Source organism: Moschus berezovskii, chromosome 11 (genome assembly GCF_049115385.1).
Source record: "Moschus berezovskii isolate FMDL1 chromosome 11, NW_MosBer_1.0, whole genome shotgun sequence".
Taxonomy (NCBI): Eukaryota; Metazoa; Chordata; class Mammalia; order Artiodactyla; family Moschidae; genus Moschus; species Moschus berezovskii.
In genome coordinates, this window is record NC_142470.1 from 104638026 (window position 1) to 104665315 (window position 27290).

Below are 27290 nucleotides of genomic sequence, written 5' to 3' on the forward strand. Positions count from 1 at the left end.
GGATCAAACTGGCAGCAGACTTCTCCTCAGCCCCACTGGTGGTACCTTATCTGCCACGTTTGAGGGAGACAGACTCCAAATGAGAAAGCTACTCCTAGCTACATTATTAATCAAGTGTGAAGATGCGTAAGGATACTTCTGTGCCTTGAAGAACTCAGAAATTCACCTTTACATCCCATATTGGAGGGGGGGGGAAGAAGTCAAAGAGGTCCTCCAGATAAAGCAAAAGAAAAAGCAACAACCTGACAACAAAAACAGAGATTGCTTGGTGGGCAAGAAACAGTGGCGGCCAGTGATCCAGAAGAAGGGAAGACAGCTGGAGGAAAGTGGAAATGCTTTAGTAGACCCTGACTTTTTAAAAAGTTAATTAATTAATTGATTTATGGCTCTGCTAGGTCTTTGTTGCCTCAAAGGCTTTCTCTAGTTGTGGCAAATGAGGGCTACTTTCTAGCTGCAGTGATCGGGGCCTCTCATTGCAGTGGTCTCTCTTGTTGCAGGGCATGGGCTCTAGGCAAGAGGACTTAGTAGTCACGGAGCACGGACTCAGTTGCCTCATGACATGTGGAGTCTTTCCAGACCAGGGATTGAACCCACATTCCCTACATCGGCATTCAAATTCTTAACCACTAGACCACCAGGGAAGTCCAGATAGACCCTGACTGTTGGAGGTTCTTGGACTGCAAGGAGATCAAACCAGTGAATCCTAAAGAAAATCAGCCCTGAATATTCATTGGAAGGACTGATGCTGAATCTGAAGCTCTAGTACTTTGGTCACCTGATGCTATGAGCCGACTTATGGGAAAAGACCCTGACGCTGGGAAAGATTGAAGGCAAAAGGAGAAAGGGGTGGCAGAGGATGAGATGGTTAGATAGCATCACCGACTCAACGGACATGAGTTTGAGTGAACTCTGGAAAATAGTGAAGGAAGGACAGGGAAGTGTTGGGTGCTGCAGTCCATGGGGTTGCTAAGAGTCAGACACGACTTAGCAATTGAGCAACGACAACAGCTGAAACATCAGTGGAGAGGCTTCCTTCCCAGTGGACCGATCACACCGTTTGCTGTCCAGTGAGTGGTCCTTTGGCATTGCCCTCCCAGCCCTCCCAGCCCTGGCTGTGGGCTCTCACATCGTGCCCTCCTCACCAGTTACTGTTGCTTCTACCTCTGTGGCATGTTCCCGGCTCCCCTGGGAGAAGGTGGTGTTGACACAAGTGGGGGCGTGGAGGGCGGGAGTGGGAAGAGCTGGCCGTGGTTTAGGAAAGGAGCATGCCCACGGCTTCTTAAGCCGGCTGCACTTAGTCACTTGGGGAGCTTTAACATGCCTGATGCCCACACCCATTCCTGGCTGATTACATCAGAATTCCTGGGGATGGCGCCCAGCGACTCTGCTGTGTAGCCCCTGGGAGGTCAGGTGAATTCAGATGGAAGTGAGGATTCAGAGCCTTCACTAGGCTCCTGTGGGGCTTCTGCAGTGAAAGACAAGCTGTTCACACCGAGAAGATCAGAAATAGGCCCCAGAGATGTTTTTCTTTTTAATTATCCTTTCATTTACATGAGTAATTAAAAAATAAAAGTAAGCGCAGCAGCATGTAGGGTGAAAAGCTCTGACCCAGCCCCAGAGATAAGCCAGCGTGTGTCTCCCCAGGCCTTTTCTGTGCATTTACCCAGCAGGGTGTGGCCCAAGAGCGCGTCTGCACTGACTGTGGACGGACGTGTGGCGCTGCCACAGGTCCCATGTCCAGGTGTGGGGGAGGCAGCAGGCTCCCGGGCCCGGCCACCTGCCGGCCCCGGAGCTGGGGTCATAGTGGGAGAGAAGGTCCTTGGAGATGTTTTCAGCTCCTTTCCTTCCCCGCACCCCCTCCCCCACCCTGTGTGCCCGGACGTGGGGGAGGGGCACCTAGGAACGGCCTCTCTGGACGGATGGCCCTCCTGCCACGGCCGTGGGCAGCGTGAGGGCTGCACAAGAGGAGCCTGGGCCAAGGGTCCCCAAGAGCGTGTTGACCTACAGTCAGGAGGTGGGCACAGGCCAAGGGCACTGTTGCTGGAGGGAGGCGGGAATGGGGGTAGGGAGGTGGGCCTACACCACTGGAGGGCCCCAGCCCCATTTGAACTCGACCTGTCCTTGGAGGCCCTTTGTCCAGGTCCAGGCTGGGTGCTGAGCTGGACAGGTGTGCACACAGCTTCCCCCATAGGCCTGTGGGCCTCTGCTAGCCAGGGAGTAGAGGCATTTCCTTGTGGAAAGGATTCTACCCTGAGGTCCATGGATTGCACTGGAGTGTTTGATGCTAAAAGGGATGGGCTATTTAGCTGCTATTTCAGAGAGCCTGGAAAAACTATGGCCGAGATGCAGGGAGGTGGTAGGAGCAGGGTGGTTTCTGCTTCACTCTGAGGAGTTCAGCGTGTCTGTAACTGGTTCTACATATATATGTGTGTGTGTGTATATATATAATATATACATGTTGTAGATGGAAGCAAGTGACGTACACGTTGTATATATACATACACACATGCATGCATATTGGGGTTTACATTTTTTGCAAATTTAGATCATACTACATTTGCATATTTTTCTGCAGATCTTTACTGACATTTCATATTTTATAAATACTTCCAAGTCAATAAGTGGGTCTACTTCATTTCTTTTAATCACTCTTTAGTATTCTAAATAGTTAACTATTCCCAAATCAAGTGTTTATGATACAATTAACTTTTTTAAATTAAATTTAATTTTTTATTAAATGTTTCTTTTGTTTAGCTGATTAACAAACAATGTGATTGTTTCGGGTGAACAGCTAAGGAACTCAGTCCTTCCTATACATGTATCCATTCTCCCCCAAACTCCTCTCCCATCAAGGCTGCCACATAACATTGAGCAGAGTTCCCAATGCTATACAGTAGGTCCTTGTTATCCATTTTAAATACAGACTGAGTGACCTCACTTTCCCTTTTCACTTTCACACATTGGAGAAGGAAATGGCAACCCACTCCAGTGTTCTTGCCTGGAGAATCCCAAGGACGGGGGAGCCTGGTGGGCTTCCGTCTGTGGGGTCACACAGAGTCGGACACGACTGAAGTGACTTAGCAGCAGCAGCAGCAGCAGTGTGTACATTGATATGAGTAAATTTATAATACAAATCTGGCTGCAGGGAATATATTTGCTCATGTAACTGTTTGTTTCTATAGAACAAATTCCCACAAGCATAATTGCTGTGTCATAGGATGAAAACATTTAAGATTTTCATAGAAACTGCTAAATGGTGCCAAATGGCTGTCCAACAAAGTTGGGCCATGTTTAAACAACCAGCAGCATATGGGTGTGCCCATTTCTCACACTCTGCCAAAGATGAATAGCACTTGCCTTTTAAAATTTCCAGGTGTCTAATTGTTGCATTTGGTTATTAGTGGGGATTTTTTCTATGCTTACTGGCTATTTCTTACTGTGTGAATTGTTTTTCCATATCCTCTGCCCACTTTTCAATGGAATGTTTGCATTTTCTGTATTGGTTTATAAGAGCTCTTTATAAATTAAGAATATATATTCCCTGTCTTATGTAAATTGCATATTTTTTTCTTAGGATAACTCAAGTCTTCAGCTTTATTGAAAGCTTTCACAGGGTAGAAAAGTTTTGGAAGAGATGAAATAAGAAGCCACCTACTTTTAGGATTGGAAAAAAAAAAGAAGGGGCTTATCATTCACATACAACTTTTCAAATAGGGTTTAACTGTACCAATTTAAAAAAAAATCCAGGAGTCCCATTTTTATAATTACTAGATGGCTTTTGCTTTGCTTCTCCTCCTACTTTTAAAATACTTGAGATATAATTCACATATCCCCACATATTTTTCACCACCACAGTCTAATTCCAGAACATTTTCTTTGCCTCAAAAAGAAACTGCAGTCCATTAGTAGTCTTTAAACATTTGGTGAAATATACCAGTGAAGCCGTCTGGACCTGGGCTTTTCTTTGTGGACAGTTTCAAAATTCCTAATTCAATCTTTTTAGTCATAATCAATCAATTAAAATTTTCTTCCTGATTCAGTTTGGTAGTTTGTTTCTTTCTAGGAATATGTCTGTGTCATCTAGGTTATCTAGTTTGTTGATATCCAGTTGTTCATAAAATTCCTTTATAATCATTTTTACTTCTGTATAGTCAGCAGTGATGGTCCCTCTTTCATTCTTGATTTTAGTAATTTGAGTCTTTTCATTTCTCTGGGTCAGTTCAGCTAAAGGTTTGTCAATTTTGTCAAAGAACAGACTTTTGGTTTTGTTGATTTTGTCCATTGTTTTCCTGTTCTCAGTTTCATTCATTTCTTCTCTAATCTTTATCATTTTTTCCCTTCTGCTTGCTTTCAGTTTTGTTTGCTTTTTAAAAAAGATATCTTAATGTAGAATGTTTCAGCATTCAAAAATTTAAGATCATGATATCCAGTCCCATCACTTTATGGCAAATATAAAGGGAAAAAGTAGAAGAAGTGACAGCTTTTATTTTCTTGGACTCCAAAATCACTGTGGATGGTGACTGCAGCCATGAAATTAAAAGATACTTGTTCCTTGGAAGGAAAGTATGACAAATCTAGATAGCATATTAAAAAGCAGAGACATCACTTTGTCAACAAGGATCTGTATAGTCAAAACTATGGATTTTCCAGTAGTCATGTATGGATGTAAGAGATGGACCATGATATGAAGGCTGAGCACCGAAGAACTGATGCTTTTGAACTATGGTGCTGGAGAAAACTCTTGAGAGTCCCTTGGACTGCGGTGAGATTAAATCAGTTAGTCCTGAAGGGAATCGACCCTGAATATCCATTGGAAGGACTGGTGCTGAAGCCGCTTCCCACTAGTTACTGTTTTACCATAATAGTGTGTGTGTCAGTGCTGCTGTCTCAATGAGCCCCGCCTTTCCCTACCCCGTGCATTCCAGCCAACCATTACATTCCCTTGTCATTTCTTTACCTCCTTTAGATTTTATTTTCTTAGTGGTTGCCCTTGGCAATTTAAATTTATGACAATCTAGTATAGATTAATTCCAACGTAATTTAATAGTATAACGACAGTTTGCTCTTTTAAAATTCCATTTCCTCACCCCTATTCAGTTCAAATAGTATTCGTACAAATGGTATCGTCACACACCATGTGCCTAGTTACACAGAGTTATGGTTATTGTTTTATACAACTGTCTTTTAAATAGAAGGAAAAAAGAGTTACAAACAAGACATTTCTATTATTATAAATGACTTCTATATTTACCTGTGTAATTACTGGTGCTCACTTATTTTGTGTGGTTTTGAGTTACCATCTAGTGCCCATTAGTATTTCCTGTAGGGCAGGTTTGCTAGTGTTTACCCGAGTATGTCTTAATTTGTCTTATTTTTTTTTCCTTCATTTTTTGCAATTGAGGTGAAATTTATATACCATAAAATTAACCATTTTAAAGTGAACAGTTCAGAGGCATTCAGTACACTCACCACCTGTCTCTACTCTAAAAGCACTTTTTATTTCACTCTGAATGGGTATTCTATACCTGTTAAGCAGTTGTCCCCATTCTTTCATTGTTTTTTGTTTTTTTTCAAATACTGTTTCTGCTTTTTTTTTTTTTGACTGTGCTGGGTCTTTGTTGCATTGCGTGGGTTTTTCATTGTGGCTGTTCGCTGCAGGATGTGGGCCTAGTTGCCCCACGGCATGTGGGTTCTGAGTTCCCTTCCAAGGACTGAACCCACGTCCGCTGCATTGGAAGGTGGATTCTTAAAACACTGGACCACCAGGGAAGTGCCCCCATTCTTTCACTGTTGTAGAACAGTTTGCTGGGTCTAGTGTTGTTCATCCATAGTCTCATTCTTTTTAAAAAATTTTTAGTTTTTTAAATTATGAAACTATGAAGACACATTTACAGGAGACTTGAAAAATACAGAGCAGAGTTACATATAGTTCCACTATATATTACAATTATTTTTTAAGTAGATAAATTAAGATTTTTAGTTGGAGTTTCAATATCAAACTCTGAAAAATTAATAGAATGAGTATTCAGAGAAGTAGCAGGATATAGGAGACCTGAAAAGCTCTGTGAACCAATTCAGCATAACAAAAACTTACACAATTTTCGCACAACGATAGGATACAAATTCTATTCAAGTCCCCATAGCACAGTCTTTTGCTTTTATCAGTTTGAATAGTCCATCCAACTGCTTTCTGGCCGTGTGACTTATGATGAGAAATCAGCCACTAATCTTATTTTGGTGCTCAGTCTCTCAGTCGTGTCTGACTCTTTAGGACCCCATTGACTGTAGTCAGCCAGGCTCCTCTGCTCATGGAATTTTCCAGGCAAGAATATTGGAGTGGGGTGCCATTTCCTTCTCCAGGGGATCTTCTCGGCCCCAGGGATCACACCTTCTTGTGTCTCTTGCATTGGCAGGTGGACCACTAGAGCCACCTGGGAAGCCCATTAATCTTACTGAAGACCCCTTTATAGGATATGAGTTCTTTCAAGATTTTCCCTTGTCTTTGACAGTTTGATTATGATGTGTTGCAGTATGGATCCTTCGAGTTTATCCTACTTGGAGTTTGTTGAACTTCTTAGATGTATAGATAAATGTTGTCCTCAAATTTTACAAGTGTACAACTATTCTTCAAATATTCCCCCTGCATTCTCTTCTCCCCTTCTCAGACCCCTGATATGCACATGTTCGTATGTTCAATGATGGGAATTTTTCTTCATTGTATCTCTTTCTGTTTCTCAGGCTGGTTAATCTCAACTGATGGATTTTCAAGTTCACTGAATCCTTTTAAATCTGCTCTTGAGTCCCTCTAGTGATTTTTTTAAAATTTGTTATTGTACTTTTCAAGTCCAGTTTCTATTTGGTTTTCTAATTTCTTTCTCTTTATTCTTGTATATTTGGTGAGACATCATTCTCATACTCTGCTTAATACACAGTTTCGTGGTTCTTTGAACATATTTAAAGCCAATCATATTTAGCTGATTTAAGTTCTTCGTTAAGTAAGTCCAAAATCTGGGTATCCAGTATATGGATCACACTTATTTTCCTTTGTGTGTTTACTAAGTTTGTGGAACATTTAAAATATATAATGTGGCAACTTTGAATTTCAGATTCTCCCTAATTCCCCAGCGTTTGTTGTTGTTTGTATTGACTTTTCTGAACAAATTTTATAAACTCTATATTTTTTGTCATGTGTGGCCACTGAAGTCTCTACTTTGGTTGGTTTAGTAATCAGCTAGTGATCGGACAGCGGAGAAGACAATGGCACCACACTCCAGTGTTCTTGCCTGGAGAATCCCAGGGACGGGGGAGCCTGATAGGCTGCAGTCCATGGGGTCGCTAAGAGTCGGACACTACTGAAGCAACTTAGCAGCAGCAGCAGCAGCAGTGATTGGACAGAGACTTCTTTAGACATTTAGAATCAGCCATCCTCCCAGTCTTTGCTGAGGGACTCTGTACTCAGACAGATGACAACTCTCTCTAAACCCTGACTTCGTACATGCACAGAGAGCCTCAAGGACAGCAGAGGTGAGAGCTCAGCGCCTTCTCAGGCCTCTCCTGAGTGTGTGCATAGCCCTTCATGTGGTCTTCTAGATTCCTACGAGTATGTCAGGCTTTTCCTTTTAAGTGTTTTAAATAGTCTTGTTTGTCCCTAGGTGGCTTCCCTGGTGGCACAGTGGTAAAGAACGTGCCTGTCCATTCAGGAGAAACAGGAGATGCAGTTTCAATCCCTGGGTCAGGAAGATCCCCTGGAGAAGGAAACGGCACCCTACTCCAGTATTCTTGCTTGGAGAATCTCATGGACAGAGGAGCCTGGTGGGGCTGCAGTCCATGGGGTCGCAAAAGAGTTGGACACGACTGAGCGCAGCACGGCATAGTATTGTTTGCCCTAACTGTATCCACTTGCCTCTGTAAAGTTGAATATTTACCTTTAGGGGGAAAAGAGCTTTTTATATTGAGTGAACTCTGACTCAGGTCAGACTGGGCTTTTTTCCCTTGCAGGCAGGCTTCTCCAGGGAACCACTAAACAGATTAAACAGTGACAATTCTCTGAGAGTGGAGCTTTGAGGACACTCCAACCCAGTTCTTCCATATCTGTTGGCTGCCAGGCTACTCATTTACACAGTAATTGTGAACCTGGTGGTTTTCAAGGCTACCAGGGTGATGGAAAGCCAAAGGTTGGAATAAGGCAAGTTAAAATGCCACAACACTCACTGATTTAACTGAGATTCAGCCATGGAATAGATACTCCATGGAATGGTAAAGACTTTGGCTAATTTCTGACAAAGTTGACTCTAACTTTTTATTTATTTATTTTTTGCCAGTTTTTTAATTGCTTTTGTGGAGGAGAGATTTTTGAAGGTCCTTATACCACCATTCTTGCTGATGTCATTTGCTCTTGTTTCTTTTTTATTATTATTATTAATAAAGATGGTCAGAATCACATTGAATGTTTGGCATCATCATATTTGGTTAGCTAAGAGAGCTCAGTTTTGCCACTAATTCACTGTGTCCTGGGGCAAGTTACAGAATCTGTCAGCCTCAGTTCCACAGCTTGAAAAATGGTTGGTTGCCTAGTGAAAGCTTCAGTTTTTCCGCCTCTGAGATTCTGAGCTTCTAAAGGCCATATTTTCATCCTCATTTTCAGTTCTTTCTTATGCAGCTTTACTGAGTTAATTTTTAAAAATTCTTACCATATCCTGTCAGTCATATTTTTGTGATAATTATTTCATTCTGAATTGTAAACATCCTTCTGATAACATCATTATGGCTCTTGGCTGTTATCTATTCCTGCTGAGAAACTTTAAAAATGCATTGCTATGTATCTTACCATAAAAAAGGGGGTTACTCTTCTCGCTGTTGTCCGCCCCCACCGCCCTGGGTTAGCAGCTCGTTGGCATGAAGTAGAAGATGCTTTTAAACGGGTCTTGGTACAGGGTAATTTTACCCAGGTCTGGAAGTAAAATACCATAGCAACTGAGCCACACATCCCATGCCCTGATATAACTGCTGATGAACTGACCGCAATGGCAGAGTTCAGCCTGCCTTGATCATCTCACCTTCGTAAGCCACAGCCTCTGTGCCGGGTCTTCAGCTGCCTTTGATGCCTGACTACCATGGACACTCACCCCTCCCCACACTCCTGTGCCTCTGGGTACCCCGTGCCCTCTCCCTGCCCTCCTTGCACCCAGCTCAGCGAGAGTGTTGGTTAGTTGTGTCCAACTCTTTTATGACCCCATGGACTGTAGCCCGCCTGGCTCCTCTGTCCATGGGTTTTGCCAGGTAAGAATACTGGAGTGGGTTGCCATTCCCTTCCCCAGGGGACCTTCCCAACCCAGGGATCAAACCCAGGTCTCCCTCATTGCAGGCAGATGCTTTAGCATCTGAGACACCAGGGAAGCCCCGGTCAGCGGACACTGGATTCCAGGGTAGGAGGACGGGGCACAGCCTCTGGTGCCACTCCCCTGAAAGCCCAGTTCCATCTCCTGTTTCTCAGGTACCTGCAGGTGGGCACCAGATTGTCACTCATGCCTCCCTCTTTGCGCTGAAGTGGGCCTGGGTGGCAGGAGTGGGACAGGGGTGTCCTGGTGGTTTGGCCAGGCTGGCCAGCTCGCAGGGAGAAGATGGGGTTCCAATCCAGCCCTGCCATCTCATCTTTCCTCTCTGCCTGTCCTGGGCTCAGACTCAGAGCTGCTCCTCCTGCCAGGAAAGGGCAGATGTCTGCCCTGTGCTTCCAGGGCCTCCTTGGCACCAGGTTCTAACCTACAGTCCCGCTCACGCCGCCTGCTGGCCGCCGTCTCCAGGCAGAATGGGCCCCGGGGGCCTGCAGCCCACCCCCGCAGCCGCAGATTGGCTCGCTCGCGTGGGCGCACTGTCTCCACATCCCAGCGAGCTGAGCACGGGACAGCCAGAGCAGGCCTTGTGTGGAGGTGGTGTGCGTGGGTGCCATGTGCTGCGTTCTGAGAGATGCCAAAAATATCGGTGAGCCGCACGCCCTCCCCTTGGCTCCAAGCGCCTCAGGCATTACATCATTTCATCCGGGCCTATGCGGTGGGTCCGGACACGCGGGACACTGAGGCCCGGCCACTGAGTGACAACCGGGGCTCCCGTGCAGACAGCAACTCGGGGCTCTTCCCATCCTACTCAGGCGCAGGCTCCTCCCTCTGTTCGGGGTAGAGTTTTATCACCTCTGGTTGGTCGCCCGAATTGTGCTCGGTGTAAGTGCAAAGACATGTTCCTTTCAGGGACAGCACGTGCCTGCTGGGAGCCGAGCCCCAGGCTGGACTGCCAGCGTGCAGCTCTCAGGCCACCAGGGTAGGCGCCCAAGGAGCACCTTGGTTTTCCTACAGCCCAGCATCATTTGCATGAGCCCTGGGAGCCCAGAGCTGCCCAGCTTAATCTCAGCGGGCATGGTGTTTCTTCCAGCCCTCAGCATCGGGTGGTGGCAGCTGGGCTCTGGAGAGTGAGTTGTGGTGCGTGGTGTCCAGGTGGGCAGAGGGGGAGGAACGCTGCTGGCCTCAGTGCCTCTGTCTAGTCCATCAGGACCACCATCCTCCTGCCTCTGCACCAGTCGCTCTGCCAGGCCTCAGGGTTCGTGTGGAGTCTTCCCTTTCTGTGGTCCCTTTGAGTTTGGTGAACTGCCCCACCCAGGCCCCCTCTGGAGCCCGGGAGTCATTCTGGAGCTCTGATCCTATGGGGACCCAGGACACTGTGACATGTCAAAGACTGACTTTCCTGCGCACCTCTCCTCAGCCCTTTTCGTCCACGGATCTTGCTGACACTGCTTGTCAGCTGGGTCTGTCTCCTTCTGAAGCCCTAGCCCTTTCTTCTTTGCCAGACTGTTTTCCACCCAAAGGAAGAAGCGTTTCCACCAGAGGACACTGAGTGTGTGCGGAAAGTGGGACAGGCCTCGGCCATGGCTTATTCCGCTGGTTACCGAGCTGCTCCAAGGTGATTCTGAGGGATTTCCCTGGTGATCCAGGGGTGGAGGCTTCGTCTTTCAGTGCAAGGGGTACGGGTTCAGTCCCTGGTCAGGGAGTTAAGATCCTACATGCTTCTCAGCCAAAAAACCAAAACATGAACCAGAGGCAGTGTTGTAACAGATTCAATAAAGACTTTAAAAATGATCCACATCAAAAAAATCTTTTTTTGAAAATGTGATTCTCTAAAAAGAAACAGTACAAATGAACTGACAAAACAGAAAGAGACTCACAGACTTAACAGAACCAACTTATGGGGGAAGGATGGGTGGAAGGGATAGTTAGGGAGTTTGGGATGGACATGTACACATTGCTGTATTTAAAATGGATAGTCAATAGGGACCTACTGCATAGCACAGGGAACTCTGTTTAATGTTATATGGCAGCCTGGATGGTAGAGGAGTTTGGGGGAGAATGGATACGTGTATATGTGTGGCTGAGTCCCTTGCTGTTCACCTGAAACTATCACAACATTGTTTGCTACTTGGCTATATCCCAATACAAAATAAAAAGCTTTTTAAAAAAGAAAAAAGGGGAAAAAAAGTGATTCTGAAAGAGAGGGGTCACACCTCTGCCATTTGTAAATCTGCTATGAACAGACTCTTCCTTTACTGATACCAGCCTTTCCTTGGCCCCAGTCTTTCCTGTCCTGAAAGTGTCCTAAAGATCTAAAAATAGAACCAAACAAAACATATCCGGGTGGCTTGACCTCACTCTTATAGTTCCTGTTTGCTCGGGAATTAGTTGGGACTCTTTATTTTGCAAATAAGGCTTGCAAAGGTTTGTTGGCTTTTTAAAAACCCAAGAGACAGACTTTGTAGCTTAGTAACTGGAAAAATCACTGGTAACTGCCTTCAGGAACAGTTTAATCCAGGACTCTAAGCAGAGTCCCCAGGTGCTTTGCTTTTCCTCTTTACCTCTTGGTACTTCTTTCCTCTCTAAACTCATATCCTTCCAGACCCAAAAGAAAAGAAGTATTCTCTTTCAACAATTCCATAAAAGCCCTGAGCCTCACTCTTCTGGGCCTGAAATAAGTCACATGCCTGTCCCTGAAACAACCATTCTTGCCAGGATGTAGAACTGCATTGACCAACTGTAGCTCCTGACTTGGGCCACATCATATGTTGAGTCAGGCCTTGGCAGGTTCTTACTGAGTTCCTGGCTGTCTGGGCCTGAGTGAACCCAGTTTCCACCCCTGTTGGCAGAGTAGGCCCCTGTAAAGCAGTGGTTCCCAAACCTTAACATGCAGAGGGATCACCAGGGGCTCTTGGCCCAGGGCAGACTTTGAGAGCATAGATCTGGGTGGATGGAGTCAGAGATTCTGCACCTCTCATCAGCTCCCAGGCGATGCTGAGGCCGCAGGTCCCCCGGCTGCCCTTGGAGTGGCAGGGCCACCGGGGTTCCGTTCATGAGGCCTCCCGACATCCCTGGCAGGTGCACACACCATCCTTGGCCCCTGCTCACTCTCAGACTCCATCCCACTGGGCTGCCTCCAGGAGAAAGCGGAACCACAGGCTTCTCAGACACCCTGCCCACAGCAACTGTCCTGGGGGTGGGCTTCCAGGCAAGTGAGGCACCAGTGTCCCAGGTTGGTCAGCCTGTCAGCACCTCACGCCATTAAGCAGAATGCTCGGTAAGTTTTCCTCTCCGAGGAGCAGAGTCAGCAAGGTGCTCTCCTCTGTTGCTCGGCGGGGGACGTATCAGACGGGACCGCAGGATTCCCTGAGCCACCTTCCCCGGGAACTCAGAGTCCGGGACTGGGTGGGACTGTGTCTACCAGGAACTCGGGGCTGCCCTTATGGGTGCAGCTGGCTGCTGCACCCTTGCCTTTGGGGAAAAATGTGACTCAGTGGAGATGGAAGAGGGCCCCCTGCCTATTTGGCCACCTGATTTAGCTGCCTTTTGGCAGGAAAGCCTGCAGCCATCCCAGGAGCAGGCACCCGGAAACAGGAGTCCCCCAGGCTCCACCCTCCAGCTAGAGCCTGTGCTGGTGCCTCGTGCTGCTGCTGACCATCACCTGGTGACGCTCCTTTTCCCGTGCATGACTCTGAGTGGCCTGGCTTGGATGGAATGCTCGTAATATTCAGTTCAGCTGACATTTCAAGAAGAAATGCATGTGGAATGTGTACAGCACTTCTTGGCACATGTAAGCTCCGCCGGCATCATGCCTTGGCTTGCTAGGAGGTAAAGTGTGAGAAATTCCCAGAGTCCTCACTTGTTCACGGGATCCCACCTGTCTACACAGTCTGCCTTCCTCTTTGCTGTGCAAATGTCAGCTAAGGGCTTCACGGGAGTCGCTTCACGGGTGTCGCTTCACGGGTGTGGCTTCACGGGCTCAACATGCCTGTTGCCGTGTGCGCTGATGGCCCTGGCTAGTCCAGGAGGATGTGGCTTGTATGTTGCACCGTATTAATCAGTCACGTCATGTCCTCACATGCTTAGTTGACTCTTTGTGACCCCATGGACTGTAGCCCACCCAGCTTCTCTGTCCATGGGATTTTCTGGGCAAGAATAACTGAAGTGGGTTACCATTTCCTTTTCCAGATTTTCCCGACCCAGGAATCAAACTCAAGTTTTCTGCGTTGCAGGCAGATTGTTTACTGCTGAGCCATTGGGGAAGCCCTGTATTAATTAATCACTACGCACTTATTAAGCACCTACTGCATATTTGGCTTCTTGGAATACATAAAACAATCTAGTTGATTGACATTGTTCTTAGAGAATTTGCAGTCTGATTGAGGAGACCAGCTATGCACATTAACTACCAACTGGTATGGGGCATCTATTAATATACATGTACAACACCCTCCTACCACCATGGCAGTATTGAAGAAAATGGGAACTTGGCTGCTTCTCCAAGGTCTTTAAAATACAGAGAGGCTGGAAAAATTTGGAATATTAGATGTCCTCACATAATGAGCCAAATGTGTGTTCAGATTGCTCCATGTCCTCACTCTCCAAATGTGATGTCTCCAAATTGCAAAATAGGAAGATATTTATGTCAAACCCAGCCAGCCCACACATCTGAATCACACAGGAGCACTTTGTCAGAGCATCTTACCAAATGGCTCAAACGGAAGCCAACTATTTGAGAATCCACCCCCCCCCCACCTTAGGAGAAACTTAATAAAGCAAATTACCTTATTAAAAGTGATTTTGCGCTTTTTTTAATTATTATAATTTTTTGGCCACACCACATGTCATGTGGGATCTTAGTTCCCCAGTCAGGGAATTGAACCTGGGGCCCCTGCATTGGAAAGGTGGAGTTTTAATCCCTGGACCACCAGGGAAGTCCCTGCCCTTAGATTTTTATAAGCGCAGGTGATGAGGCTCACTCATTCATTAAATATTTCCCAGCGTCTACTGTGTGTAGATATCAGAGCTACAGAAATGAAAAGAGCTTATCTCTGCCCTTAAGAAGTTCACATTCCAGGAGGGGAAATAATGTGAGTGGTCAGGGGCTCAGAGGAAGAATGTGAGGTGCCCAGCAAGTTCTGAGGTTTCTTAGGGTGGTGGGCAGAGGCACTGATGTGTGTGGATGAGGCATTCCCTTGGGTAGCAGAGTGTCAGTGTGGCTACATGGGTTGTGGGGGGCGGTGATCGCAGGAGGTGAGATGGCTGGGGGCGGGAGGCAGCAGGAGGTGAGATGGCCAGGCCAGACTGAGGGACTTCTGTGTTGTCATTGCCACTTCATTTTCCTGGCTCACAGACAAGCAGTATGGTGACTAGATTTTGAAAATATATTTTCCATAGATGTTGTTCTCAGCTCGAGCACGTCTTTTCCTCTGTTGGTTAACAGAAGCATCTTCACAGAAAAATGAAGTTTGGGCCAATTTTACAGACGTTTATTTTTCCTGAGCTACTCCGATAGACTGTCAGGTGTCACAGTTCAAACCACTCATATCAGACTTGAGACAGAGGCCCAGAGAGGGACGTGGTTTGCCCCGAGTCATTCAGCTGGTTAGTTGCTTGTTAGTGGCAGAGAAGGCGAGAATCCAATTCTATAGATTTACTGCAATTTCTGCCAATAATGTCGACAGGCTTCTAGCCAAGTGCTGCTCCAAGCAACTGGCAGTAGCTCCCCGGAGGGCTGTGTGGTGAGCAGTTGTGAGAATGACGCTGTGGTTGATTACTGATGTTTGCCAAGGACAGGTGATAGGAGACACCTTGACCTGGGCTTCTTAGAAGGCAGCTGCCCTCGTGGGGCTCACAGCTAGATGAGGTACAGGCCTTGATTTCAGCAGCAGATTTTCCGCTTACACCGTCCTGGACCTGTGGGGACACTGACTAGGCCCAGAGCAGGGCTGGCCACAGTGAGCGGCAGGGCAGCTCAGGTTCAGTGTGCTGAGTGCTGAGCTGGCCTCCAGTGGGGTGAGTTGCAGCTGTGGGTCTGTTGGACTTGGCCTCTGGGGAGAGAGGGCTGCTGGCAGGGACCACTCCTTAGAGACATCCACCCTGAAGCCAAGCCCATCCCTGACCCTTCAGTGGTTCGCTCTGCCCCTGACTCGCCTCGTGGGAGACAGGGACACCCCCGCCAGTCTGTTTTCCCTCTCCCCAGAGAAGGCTGAGCTGTTGGCAACATCCAGGCAGCTGAGAGCATCTTTAGAAGATTCTAAAGAGTCCAAGGGCAGGTGGGTGTAAACTGCCTGCAGAACACTCAGCAGTCGTTTTTTCCCAAGTTCATTAAACTCACTGCTTTCTTTAGTTACCATCAAATACACTGGTTATGCTTTATTATTTCAATTATAAACCAGCCAACCAGAACTTTCTTTGGAAGTGTTGATGCTGAAGCTGAAGCTCCAATACTTTGGTCACCTGATATGAGAACCAACTCAGTGGAAGAGACCCTGATGCTGGGAAAGATTGAAGGCAGGAGGAGAAGGGGGCAGCAGAGGGTGAGATGATTAGGTAGCATCACCGACTCAACATGCATTTGAGCAAACTGTTGGAGATAGCAAAGGACAGAGGAGCCTGCGTGCTGCAATCCACGGGGTCATAAAGAGTCAAACATGACTAACAACAGCCAGGACCAGGACTTTATATATATGGATGCGTTTCGGAAAACAGAAGAGGAATCTAGGACTTCTTCAGCACCGTCTTCAGAAGTCGCGCCTGCTGCTCCGCAGTTTTCATAATACAGAGTCACACTTGTCATCCAGAGCCTTCTGTCAGCCCTCTAGACGTTGCCTGGAAACCGCTGACAATGCGGTTAGCAGCCTTTAGACTTTGCAGGAACGCAGGTGCAGTTGCGAGGCTGGGAGGCAGGAGTCTGTTATTTTGAAGTGGCAGCTGCAGGTCATCAGCGGGGACGTCACCGGGGAGCGGGGAGGGCGTGGTCTGTGGACCTGCCAGGTGTGGTCAGAGGCAGGGTGCTGAAGCTCTGGCTGCCACAGCAAGCCCCGGGGCAGGCGCCTGCCTGAGAGGAGGAGCCTTGGGACGGTCCCAGGAAAGACGTCCCTGAACACATCCAGGCCCTGAGGCAACAAGCTTGAAGAGGGAATAGGGAGAAAGCCAGAGCAAGGGAACAGACGGCTGTGGGGCGGGGGCGTTAGACATTCCCCCAGGGCCCTGAACCCTTGCTCAGATGGGGCGATTAATGCCCTTTGCCCGACTCAGTCGGGAGCATGGGGAGGCAGAGCCCGGGCTTGTCAATTTCCACCCTCAGCAGTTGGGCAGCGACTCAGCTCCGAGGGAGGCGGGTGGCAGCTCCAGCCCCACCCTGGCCGTCCACGTGGATGGAGGGAAGGAGGAAGTGGTTGTGTGTCTGAGCTTCCAGTGCCCTGTGCTGCACACCTGCCTGGAGGCCCCATGGGGCTGCCAGAGTTGGTAGAAGCCTCCGTGTCCTTGGGGCCCTAGGTGCTGCTCTGGAAACGGGAGCAAGGCTCTTGATCGGCACCCAGGGGTGACCCGAGGGCCCCTTTGGGGAAGCGGAGGCCTTCTGTCCTTCCGGAGAATGAAAGTGCCGAAGTCCCCCTCCATGTTCACGAAGATGGCTGCCTTTTACCAGTGCATCAAGCCTGACCCCAGGTGCGCCCCTGAGAGCTGAGAGGTGGTGGGGTAGACAGAGGGGCTGAGAGGGAGGGGGGCCCGACCCTGCACAACAGCCCTGGGGCCTGAGGGCACTTTCAGTATCTGTTGTCATTTATGATCCCCTTCCTTACAGACGTCACTATGTATATCTCCTTCAGTTGTGTGAATTCTGGAACAAAATAATGATTTTCTTTATTTTCTTTGTGACACATGCATATATTGAAACAGAGGGGAGCAGGGTGCTAAGGTGAAGGGGATGGGGAATGAAAGGAAGAGAGAAGGGCAGGGGAAGGGGGCTGGAAGACAGAGTGTTTTCCTCTGAACATCCCATGCCTGTATAAGGTGGATCCACACGGCAGAGTCTGTGTCCTTTTGGTGGAGAGAAGGCAGCTAAGGGCAACATAAAAGATCACTAGAATTGTTCCTGGAACTAACGATCAGCACTGAAGGGCTTGTTCTTTTTTTATTATTATTTAATTTTGTTAAATGAAGTATAGTTGACATACAATATTATGTAAGTTATAGGTGTACAATATAGCGATTCACAATTTTAAAGTTTATACTCCATTTATAGTTATTATAAAATATTGGGTATATTACCTGTGCTGTATGGTATATCCATGTAGCTTATTTTATACCCAGTAGTTTGTACCTCTCAATCCCCTCCCTGTCCGTCGCTTCCACGTCCCTCTCCCCACTGGTAACTGCTTGTTTGTCCTGTCTGTCAATCTGCTTCTTTTATGTTACATTCACTAGTTTGTTGTATTGTTTAGATTCTACATGTAAGTGAGGTCATACAGTGTTTGTCTTTCTCTTCACATAATGCCAAAGGGCTTATTATTAACTGACAGACTTGCCGAGGGTGGTGGCCTGCCCGAGTTCTTAGGGAGCAGAGGCCGGTGGACCCGCAAAGCCGCCTCGCCCTGCTGCGGGTGACCTCATCCTTTGAAAATGTTTGGCCTTTGGTGCACTGTGCTTCCACCATGATAGTACAAAGGGAGGCAGAGCTCCAAAGAGGTTGAAATGCATTTGCAAGTATAAGTAAAGAGCTTGCATGTCTCATACACCAAATGGAAAATTCCAGTATGGCAACCTCTATCCAACCAAGTGATGGTCACGTCTGCACATCATCTGTGCCAAGTGGACGGTCTTGGGAAACAAATATTGCCACTTCATCAGCATGCATCTGGAGGGGTGGGGGATGCTGGGAGACCTGCAGACCGTCCACCCCGTCCCCCAAGCCTCACTTGCTCCTTTTGCTACATAGGGACAGGAACCCAGCAACCAAAGGCTGCCATGTGAACACACATCTTTGTACTGTTGCAGAGCCCTATGCAGGAAAGTCACCATCACTGTTACTGTTTCATTAAAATCTTTTTTTTGCTTATAATTATTCAACCTCAGTGCCTGATGCTGGCCTGTTTTGAATGGATCAGAATAGAGCGGTGGTGTGATGTCTCCTCATTAATAGACTTTGGAGCATGACTTCCTAATTGAAAAACAAACAAAATAAAACTTCAGCTCTGCATCTGCTGCGCTACAGAAATGCCAATCACATATGGAACATCCGAGATAAATTTAGCCTTAAGAACTTTCTTCATGTCCTTATTTTTTGTAGACATGCAGGAAAGAGGGGAATTTACTACCTAAAAAAGCTCAAGTTAAAAACAGACCAGCCCTCATAAGGCTTCTCTGCACCCCAGACTTTGGGTCCATCCATCCCATGTGGGTAGTGATTAGCACAATTCGCAGCTCACTCAAAGACTGAGAGTTTCCAAGTCAGATCACGTCTTGGCAAGATACCCCAGCATTAGAATATGTTTTCCCAGGAATGGTACAAATGCAGTTTCTGAAGCTGCAGAGTTCAATGCTCACCTCTTTTATTTATTTATTTTTGACTGTGCTGGTTTGTTGCTGCTGCGAGGGCTCTTTCTTTAAGTTGTGGCGAGAGGGGGCTGCTCCCTAGTTGTGATGCTTGGGCTTCTCACTGCAGTGGCTTCTCTTGTTGCGGAGCATGGGCTCTATGGCATGTAGGCTTCAGCAGTCTTGACTCCTGGGCTCTGGAGCACAGACTAAGTAGTTGTGGTTCACGGGCTTAGTTGCTCCACAGCTTGTGGGATCTTTCCAGATCAGGGGTCAAATGAGCGTCTCTGGCATTGGCAGGCAGATTATTTACCACTGAGTCACCAGGGAAGCCCCTTGCCTATTTTTGAAATTATGATTTTGTAAACATATCTCATTGGAGAGGGAAATGGCAACCTGCTCCAGTGTTCTTGCCTGGAGAATCCCAGGGACAGGGGAGCCTGGTGGGCTTCCATCTATGGGGTCGCACAGAGTCGGACATGACTGAAGCGACTTAGCAGCAGCAAACATATCTCATAGATTTTATTCTATTAACATAAAAACGTCTAAAGTAGCATTTTAAAAATCTCACATGAAAACATTCATTTCTGAGCGAGTGAAAGCAGGCAACTCCTGTGAAAGCTGTCATGTATTGCATGAGCTTCACTGAGGAGCATCCCTGTAGACACAGGCTGCATACTTGAATGCAGGTTCCTGTGTGTATGTCTGTATACCTCTATAGGAGGGTATGCGTTCCCAGCTAAGTAACTTACCAGTGTACTTCTTCATAAGGACTCTGAGTACTGCAAAATCAACTGTTACATAAGTTTCAAATAAATGGTGTAGTTTATCTTCCATGAGACAGTACCTGTATGCTTATAAACTATGCCGTTTGTCTGGCAAAGAAACAGGCTGGCCGCTTGTGGTCCACTGCCTCATTCTCTCTGGATCCTCTCACTGTCCCTTTCAGCCCTCTGGCTGAAGGGAACCCCAAGGACAGGAAGCAGGCATCTGAAGCAGGGTCCTCCTTGCATCCATGTTCCTTGACTCCCAAAGGCTCTGCCTGGTTCTAGGGCAGGTGATGTCTAGGGAGCCAAAGACGAGAAATCAGACTAAAGAAATGTGACATCATTTAGCTAAGTCATGGACTTTTTAAAAAAAATTTATTTCTGGCTGTGCTGAGTCTTTGTTGCTGGGTGTGGGCTGTAGGGCTTGTGAGCTCAGTCGTTTTGGTGCATGGGATTAGTTGCTCTGAGGCAAGTGGAATCCTCCCAGAACAGGGGTTGAACCCATGTTCCTTGCACTGACAAGTGAATTCTTAACCAGTGGACCACTAGGGAAGTCCTAAGTCATGAACTTTGAAAGATATCTGTCTTGAAGACATTGGAGTGTCCCCTGGTCTTGGGAACTGTGACTGGGTAGTGGATGCTGTGTCATTTTTCTCAGAAGGTGAATCCTTTGTCTAAGTGTTGTAAGTGCCTCTGATTCATTTGCTCATTCACCCATTCATTCATTCAACAATCTTTTTGGGGGACCTCCTGTGTGGCAGTACCGTGCTGGTACATGTTCCCTATTCTCAAGGAGTTAGTCTTCAAGTTTTACGTCTTTAGCCAGATTGGAGATGACTCACTTCTCTAGGTCAAGCCTAATTTTAGGTTTTTTAAAGACTATCAATTATTGGTCTCTAGGAAACTGACCTCCCAGTAAGTTCCTTTGCTCCCCTCCTGCAGTCCTCTGAGCACTGTGACTCTGTGTTTGAGTTCTTGGTTTTCAGCCCTTTGCTCATCTGATTGCTTCGCTTTCGCTTTTTCAAGCAGTGTTGTAACTGTCGTTGATTTACAGTGTTGTGTTAGTTCCCAGTGTATAGCAAAGTGATTCATGTATACATATCTGTAATATATATACACACACATACCTACACACTGAGTTGTTGTTCATTCGTTAAGTCGTGTCCAACTCTTTGCAGCCCCATGGACTGCAGCACACCAGGCTTCCCTATCCTTCACTGTCTCCTGGAGTTTGCTCAAACTCATATCCATTGAGTCGGTGATGCCAACCAACCATCTCATCCTCTGTTGACCCCTTCTCCTTCTGCCCTCAGTCTTTCCCAGCATCAGGGTCTTTTCCAGTGAGTCAGCTCTTCACCTTAGGTGGCCAAAGTATGGGAGCTTCAGCTTCAGCATCAGCCCTTTCAATGAATATTCAGGGTTGCTTTCCTTTAGGACTCTCTGGTAGTATTCTATTGTGTGTGTGTGCGTGTGTGTGTGTGTGTGTATGTATATTGCATCCTTATCCATTCATCTGTTGATGGACATTTAGGTTGTTTCCATGTCTTGGCTATTGTAAATAGTGCTGTCATGAACATTGGGGTGCATATCTTTTTGAATTGTAGTTTTCTCTAGATATGTGCCCAGGAGTGGGGTTGCTGGATCATATGGAAGCTCTATTTTTAGCTTTTTAAGGAAGCCCCATACTGTTCTCCGTAGTGGCTGTACCAATTTACATTCTTATCCGCAGTGTAAGAGAGGGTTCCCTATTCACTCCACCCTCAGCAGTATTTATTATTTGGAGCCTTTTTAATGACGGTCATTCTGACTGATACGAGGTGATTACTCATTGTAGTTTTGATTTGCATTTCTCTAGTAATTATCGATGCTGATCATCTTTTCCTGGGCCTGTTGGCCATCTTTGTGTCTTCTTTGGAGAAATGTCTATTTAGGTCTTCTGCTTGTGTTTTGATTGGGTTGCTTTTTGTTTTTGTTGAGGTATATGAGCTATTTGTACGTTTTGGAAATCAAGCCCTTGTCCGTTGCATCATTTGCAAATATTTTGTCTCAGTCTGTTAGATAGTCTTTTCATTTTCTTTATGATTCCCTTTGCTGTGCAAAATCCTATAAATTTGATTAGGTCTCATTTGTTTATCTTCACTTTTGTTTCTATTGCCTTGGGAGACTGACCCAAGGGAGCATTGCTACAATTTATGTCGGAGAAAGTTTTGCCTATATTCTTTTCTAGGAGTATTGTGCTGTCAGGTCTTCCATTTAGTCTTTAAGCCATTTTGCTTGTCTTTGTGTATGGTGTGTGGGTGAGTTCTAATTTCAGTGATTTACATGCAGTTGTCCAGCTTTCCCAGCACTGCTTGCTGAAGTAGCTGTCCCTCATTGTATATTATTGCCTCCTCTGTCAAAGATTAACTGACCGTAGGTGTGTGGGTTTATTTCTGGGCAGTTTCTTTGCTTTCTTTTCTCCATATGTCAGAGTGGATCTACTCTTTCTCCTCCCTGTTGTTTCCGACAAGTGGATGAAGCAGGTCTTAATGCACACGCCTCGAGGTGTCCTCTGAAAGGTCAAATCCTGTGGTGTTGGGCATAAAAGTATCTATCATGAGGCAGTAAAGCCGGCACAATTTTCAAGCAGAGATTTCTCACAGGAACTTTACAAGCCTTACACATTCCGTTGCCTCAGTAATGTGAAACTTCTTTTTCTAAAAAAAGGTACAGGCAGATCTTGGTGTGACTCACTAGAGAACAATAGTCAAGTCACAGTTTATTTTCGTCTTTTTCCCCCCAAAAAAGGAAAAATTGATTAAATGTATAGGGAAGGTGAGCAGGCTTAAATCCATAAAGGGGAACCAGATCACAGAATTGTGCAAACAGAGATGCGATGAAAACTGGTGAATGTGGTGAACAAAAAGTCAGGGCTTCTCACTGTGCATTGTGGAAGGTGCTGGCTCCTCTGATCAGACCCGCCGGCGGGAATGAGCGCTGAGTAGAAGTTAGTAAGAAGAAAGTGGAGCATGAGAGCAGGGAAGAGCATTCAAGCAGAGGGAACAGCATCTGCAAAGGCCCTGGGCTGGAGGGAAATGAAGCCTGCAGGGCAGGGAGAGCAGGGCGGGCACATTGGTGCCATTGCGTGTGTGACTGAAATCCAGATGACCTGCCCGTCTGTCCATGTTTAGATTTACCCAGATAAATGCTGCCCTCCAGCCCCACCCACCCCTCCCAGCTTCCATCAAAGATTGTATCCTTCCTCCTTTCATGTCAGCTTTACTGTGGGATTGCTAGAGACACATTGTATCATGTCTTCTTTTCCAAAAATGTCTTTACATCACCTTTTTATCTCGTCATTCTTTTTTTCCAGCAGCTTTGAAGTAAAAGTCACTCAGTCGGTTCCGACTCTTTGTGACCCCATGGGAATAATCCATGGAATTCTCTAGGCCAGATTATTGGAGTGGGTAGCCTTTTCCTTCTGCAGGGGATCTTTCCAACCCAGGGATAAAACCCAGGTCTCCCACATTGCAGGCGGATTCTTTACCAGCTGAGCCACAAAGGAAACCCAGCAGCTTTATTGGCGTATAATTTATATAACCATAGAGTTCACCTGTTAGGAGTGTGCAGTCAACAGTCTATTTCCAACTATTTGCAACTATGAACAGAATGTGTTTTGAGAATGTATTCATCTCCCCCAAAGAAATATTCATCTTCCCTTCTGCTCATTAGCATCTCTTCCCATTCTGCCTCCCTCTCCAGAGCACCCCACTCCCGACCTTGGCAGAGATTAACTTACTGTCTGTCTCAATGGATTTGCCTATTATGGGTATATTTTAAAAATAGTTATTAATTTATTTTTTTGGCTATGTTGGGTCTTCATTGCTGCACGTGGGCTTTCTCTAGTTGCAGAGAGCAGGGGCCACTTGCTAGCTGTGGTGCGTGGACTCCTCTTTGTGTTGGATTCTCTTATTGCGGAGTGTGGGCTCTAGGGCGTGAGGGCTTCAGTAGTTCTGTCACACCAGCTTAGCTGTCTGGCAGCATGTGGGATCTTCCCAGACCAGGAATCTGAACCGGCATCCCCAGCATTGCAAGGCAGGTTCTTAACCACTGAACCACCAGGGAAACCTTGTTCTGGGTATTTTATATAAGTGAAATCATTCAGTTTGCAGACTTTGTGTCTGGTTTCCTTTGATGGAGCATAATGTGTTCAAAATTAACCCATACTGTAGCATGTGTTAATGCTTCATTCCTTTTTTTGGCTGAATAATATTCTGTTGTGTGTATGTATCATATTTTAAATGTATTCATCAGTTGTTGAGCTGTTTCCACTTTCTGATTATAAATAATGCTGAACATTGGTGAACACATTTTTTGGTGCATTTCCCACATTTTTATTGTTGTTGAATACACATAATATAAAATTTTGCCATCTTGAGCATTTTTAAACATACAGGTGAGTGATATTAAGTATATCCATCTTGTGCAACCAGCACCACCATCCATCTTCAGAACTCTTCATCTTGCAGAACCCAAACTCTGTACTCATTAAACTAACCCCCACCCTGTGTAATTCCCTCCTTCCCCAGCCCCTGGCACCCACCATTCTGCTTTCTAAATCTTTGATTTTGATTCCCCAACATAAGTAGTGGAGTCATTCAGCATTTGTCTTGTTGTGACTGGTCTATTTCACTTAGCATAACATCCTCAAGGTTTATCCATGTGGCAGCCTATTTTATTTATTTTTTAAAATTTATTTATTTTAATTGGAGGCTAATTACATTATTGTATTGGTTTTGCCATACATTGACTGAATCTGCCACGGGTGTACACGTGTTCCCCATCCTGAACCCCCTCCCACCTCCCTCCCCATCCCATCCCTCTGGGTCATACCAGTGCACCAGTCCCGAGCCTCCTGTATCATGCATCGAACCTGGACTGGTGATTTGTTTCACATATGACAACATACATGTTTCAGTGCCATTCTCCCAAATCATCCCACCCTCGCCCTGTCCCACAGAGTCCAAAAGACTGTTCTATACACCTATGTCTCTTTTACTGTCTCATATACAGGGTCATCGTTATCATCTTTCTATATTCCATATATATGTGTTAGTATACTGTATTGGTGTTTTTCTTTCTGGCTTACTTCACTCTGTATAATAGGCTCCAGTTTCATCCACCTCATTAGAACTGATTCAAATGTTTTCTTTTTAATTGCTGAGTAATACTCCATTGTGTATATGTACCGCAGCCTCTTTTAGAATTTCTTTCCTTTTTGCAGTTGATAGGAAGATACTTGCTTCTGTCATTTGCTATTTGTTTTTGCTCTGCGTATAAATTTTTTATCCTTCATTTCCTGTATTACTGTCCCCTTTTAGTTGATTTTTTAATATTTATTTTTATTTATTTGTCTGCCTCAGGTCTTAGTTGTGGCATGTGGGATCCCTGACCAGGGATCAAACCTGGGCCCCCTGCATTGAGAATGTGGAATCTTAGCCACTGGCCCACCGGGGAAGTCCTGAGTTGGGTTTTTGTTGTTGTTGTGAAATTTTAAGTTCCTTTCTTCCTTCTGTGCATGTTCTATAGCTGTTTTGTGGTTCCCACAGGGATTACATTGAACATCCTAAAGTTATAATACTCTAATTTGGATTTATTCCATCTTAACTTCCACGACACACAGAACTTCTGCCCCTTTACACTTCTGTTCCTCTTCCTTTCGGTTGTTGATGCCACAGAATAACATCTTTAAGCATTGTGTGTCTAAAAACATAAATTAATAATTTGAAAAAATACAGTAACCTCTTAAATTAGATAGAAAACAAACTGTGAAGTTACAAACAAAAGTTACAATAATACTAGTTCTTAGACTACTAATTGCTCTTTAAAAATGTGTAAGTCTCTTAAATTATGTGTAAAACAAAAAGTGGAGTCATAAATCAACCATAAACCAGTGTTGACCCTTGAACATTGACGGTTGTTGTTAGGAACAGCAACCCTCCACACAGTCCAAAATCTGAATCTAGCTTTACAATTGGCCCTTCATATCTGTGGCCTATCAAGGGATTCCACCAGACATGGATCATGTAGTACTACAATACATATTTGCTGAAAAAAAAATCCACATATAAGTAGACCTGGGCAGTTCAAACCCATCTTGTTAAAGGGTCATCTGTACTGGCTTTTGTAATTGCCCATGTATTTACCTCTACTAAGATTTTAAGTTAGTTTTTAAATTTAAGTTTAGTTGATTTGACACCACCCTTATGGCAGAAAGTGAAGAGGAACTAAAAAGCCTCTTGATGAAAGTGAAAGAGGAGAGTGAAAAAGTTGGCTTGAAGCTCAACATTCAGAAAACTAAGATTATGGCATCTGGTCCCATCACTTCATGGGAAATAGATGGGGAAACAGTGGAAACAGTGTCAGACTTTATTTTTTGGGCTCCAAAATCACTGTGGATGCTGATTGCAGCCATGAAATGAAAAGACGCTTACTCCTTGGAAGGAAAGTTATGACCAACCTAGATAGCATGTTAAAAAGCAGAGACATTACTTTGCCAACAAAGGTCCGCTAGTCAAGGCTATGATTTTTCCAGTGGTCGTGTATGGATGTGAGAGTTGGACTGTGAGGAAAGGTGATCGCCAAAGAATTGATGCTTTTGAACTGTGGTGTTGGAGAAGACTCTTGAAAGTCCCTTGGACTGCAAGGAGATCCAACCAGTCCATCCTAAAGGAGATCAGTCCTGGGTGTTCATTGGAAGGACTGATGCTAAAGCTGAAACTCCAATACTTTGGCCAACTCATGCGACGAGCTGACTCACTGGAAAAGAGTCTGATGCTGGGAAGGATTGGGGGCAGGAGGAGAAGGGGACGCCAGAGAATGAGATGGCTGGATGGCATCACCGACTTGATGGACCTGAGTTTGAGTGAACTCCGGGAGTTGGTGATGGACAGGGAGGCCTGGCGTGCTGTGATTCATGGGGTCGCAAAGAGTCGGACACGACTGAGCGACTGAACTGAACTGATAGTTGATTTATAGTATTATGTTACAGGTGTATAATATAGTGAATCACAAATTTTAAAGTTTATACTTCATTGATTACAAAATATCAGCTATATTCCCTGTGTTGCACCATGTGTCTTTGTAACTTATTTTGTACCTAATAGTTTGTACCTCTTACCTACCTCCTTAGTACCCCTTCCTCTTCTCCACTGGTCACCACTTGTTTGTTCTCTGTATCTGTGAGTCTGCTTCTTTTTTGTTATATTCACTAAATCTTGTATATTTTAGATTCCACGTATAAGTGATATCATACAGTATTTGTTTTTGATTTATTCTTCCAAGTCCAACCATGTTGTTGCACATGACAAGGTTTCATTCTTCATTATGGCTGAGAAGAATTCTATTGTATTTATCTTCTTTATCCATTTTTAAAATACAGTTTCAAGTTACTGTCTAGTTCTCTTTTATTCCAACCTGCAGGACTCCCTCGAACATTTCCTGCAGGGCATGTGTAGTGGTAATGGACTCCTTTATCTTTTATTTATCTGGAAACATCTTAATTTCTTACCATACTTTTCAAGGGCGGGTTTGCCACATTTAGGGTTATGGTTGACATTTTTTTCCTTTTAGCACTTTGACTATATCCCCCTCCTGCCTTCTACCCTCCAGAGTT

General features: G+C 45.6%; 1 protein-coding gene across 6 annotated transcripts in view; it reads left to right on the forward strand.

Annotated features, from left to right (window-relative positions):
• CRACDL (CRACD like) overlaps positions 1-27290 on the forward strand; it is a 131777-nt gene that overhangs the window by 41200 nt on the left and 63287 nt on the right. For 2 of the 6 annotated variants that reach the window (XM_055399579.2, XM_055399576.2), the window contains exon 1: positions 16542-17003. The exons of 1 other annotated variant lie outside the window; for it this stretch is intronic. In XM_055399579.2, coding sequence (XP_055255554.2) covers positions 16930-17003 — 74 coding nt within the window. In that variant the 5' untranslated portion in view covers positions 16542-16929. Of the gene's footprint in view, positions 1-16541; positions 17004-27290 lie in introns of those variants that run through there. 3 more of the 6 variants (XM_055399575.2, XM_055399577.2, XM_055399578.2) reach the window with 3 other exon arrangements.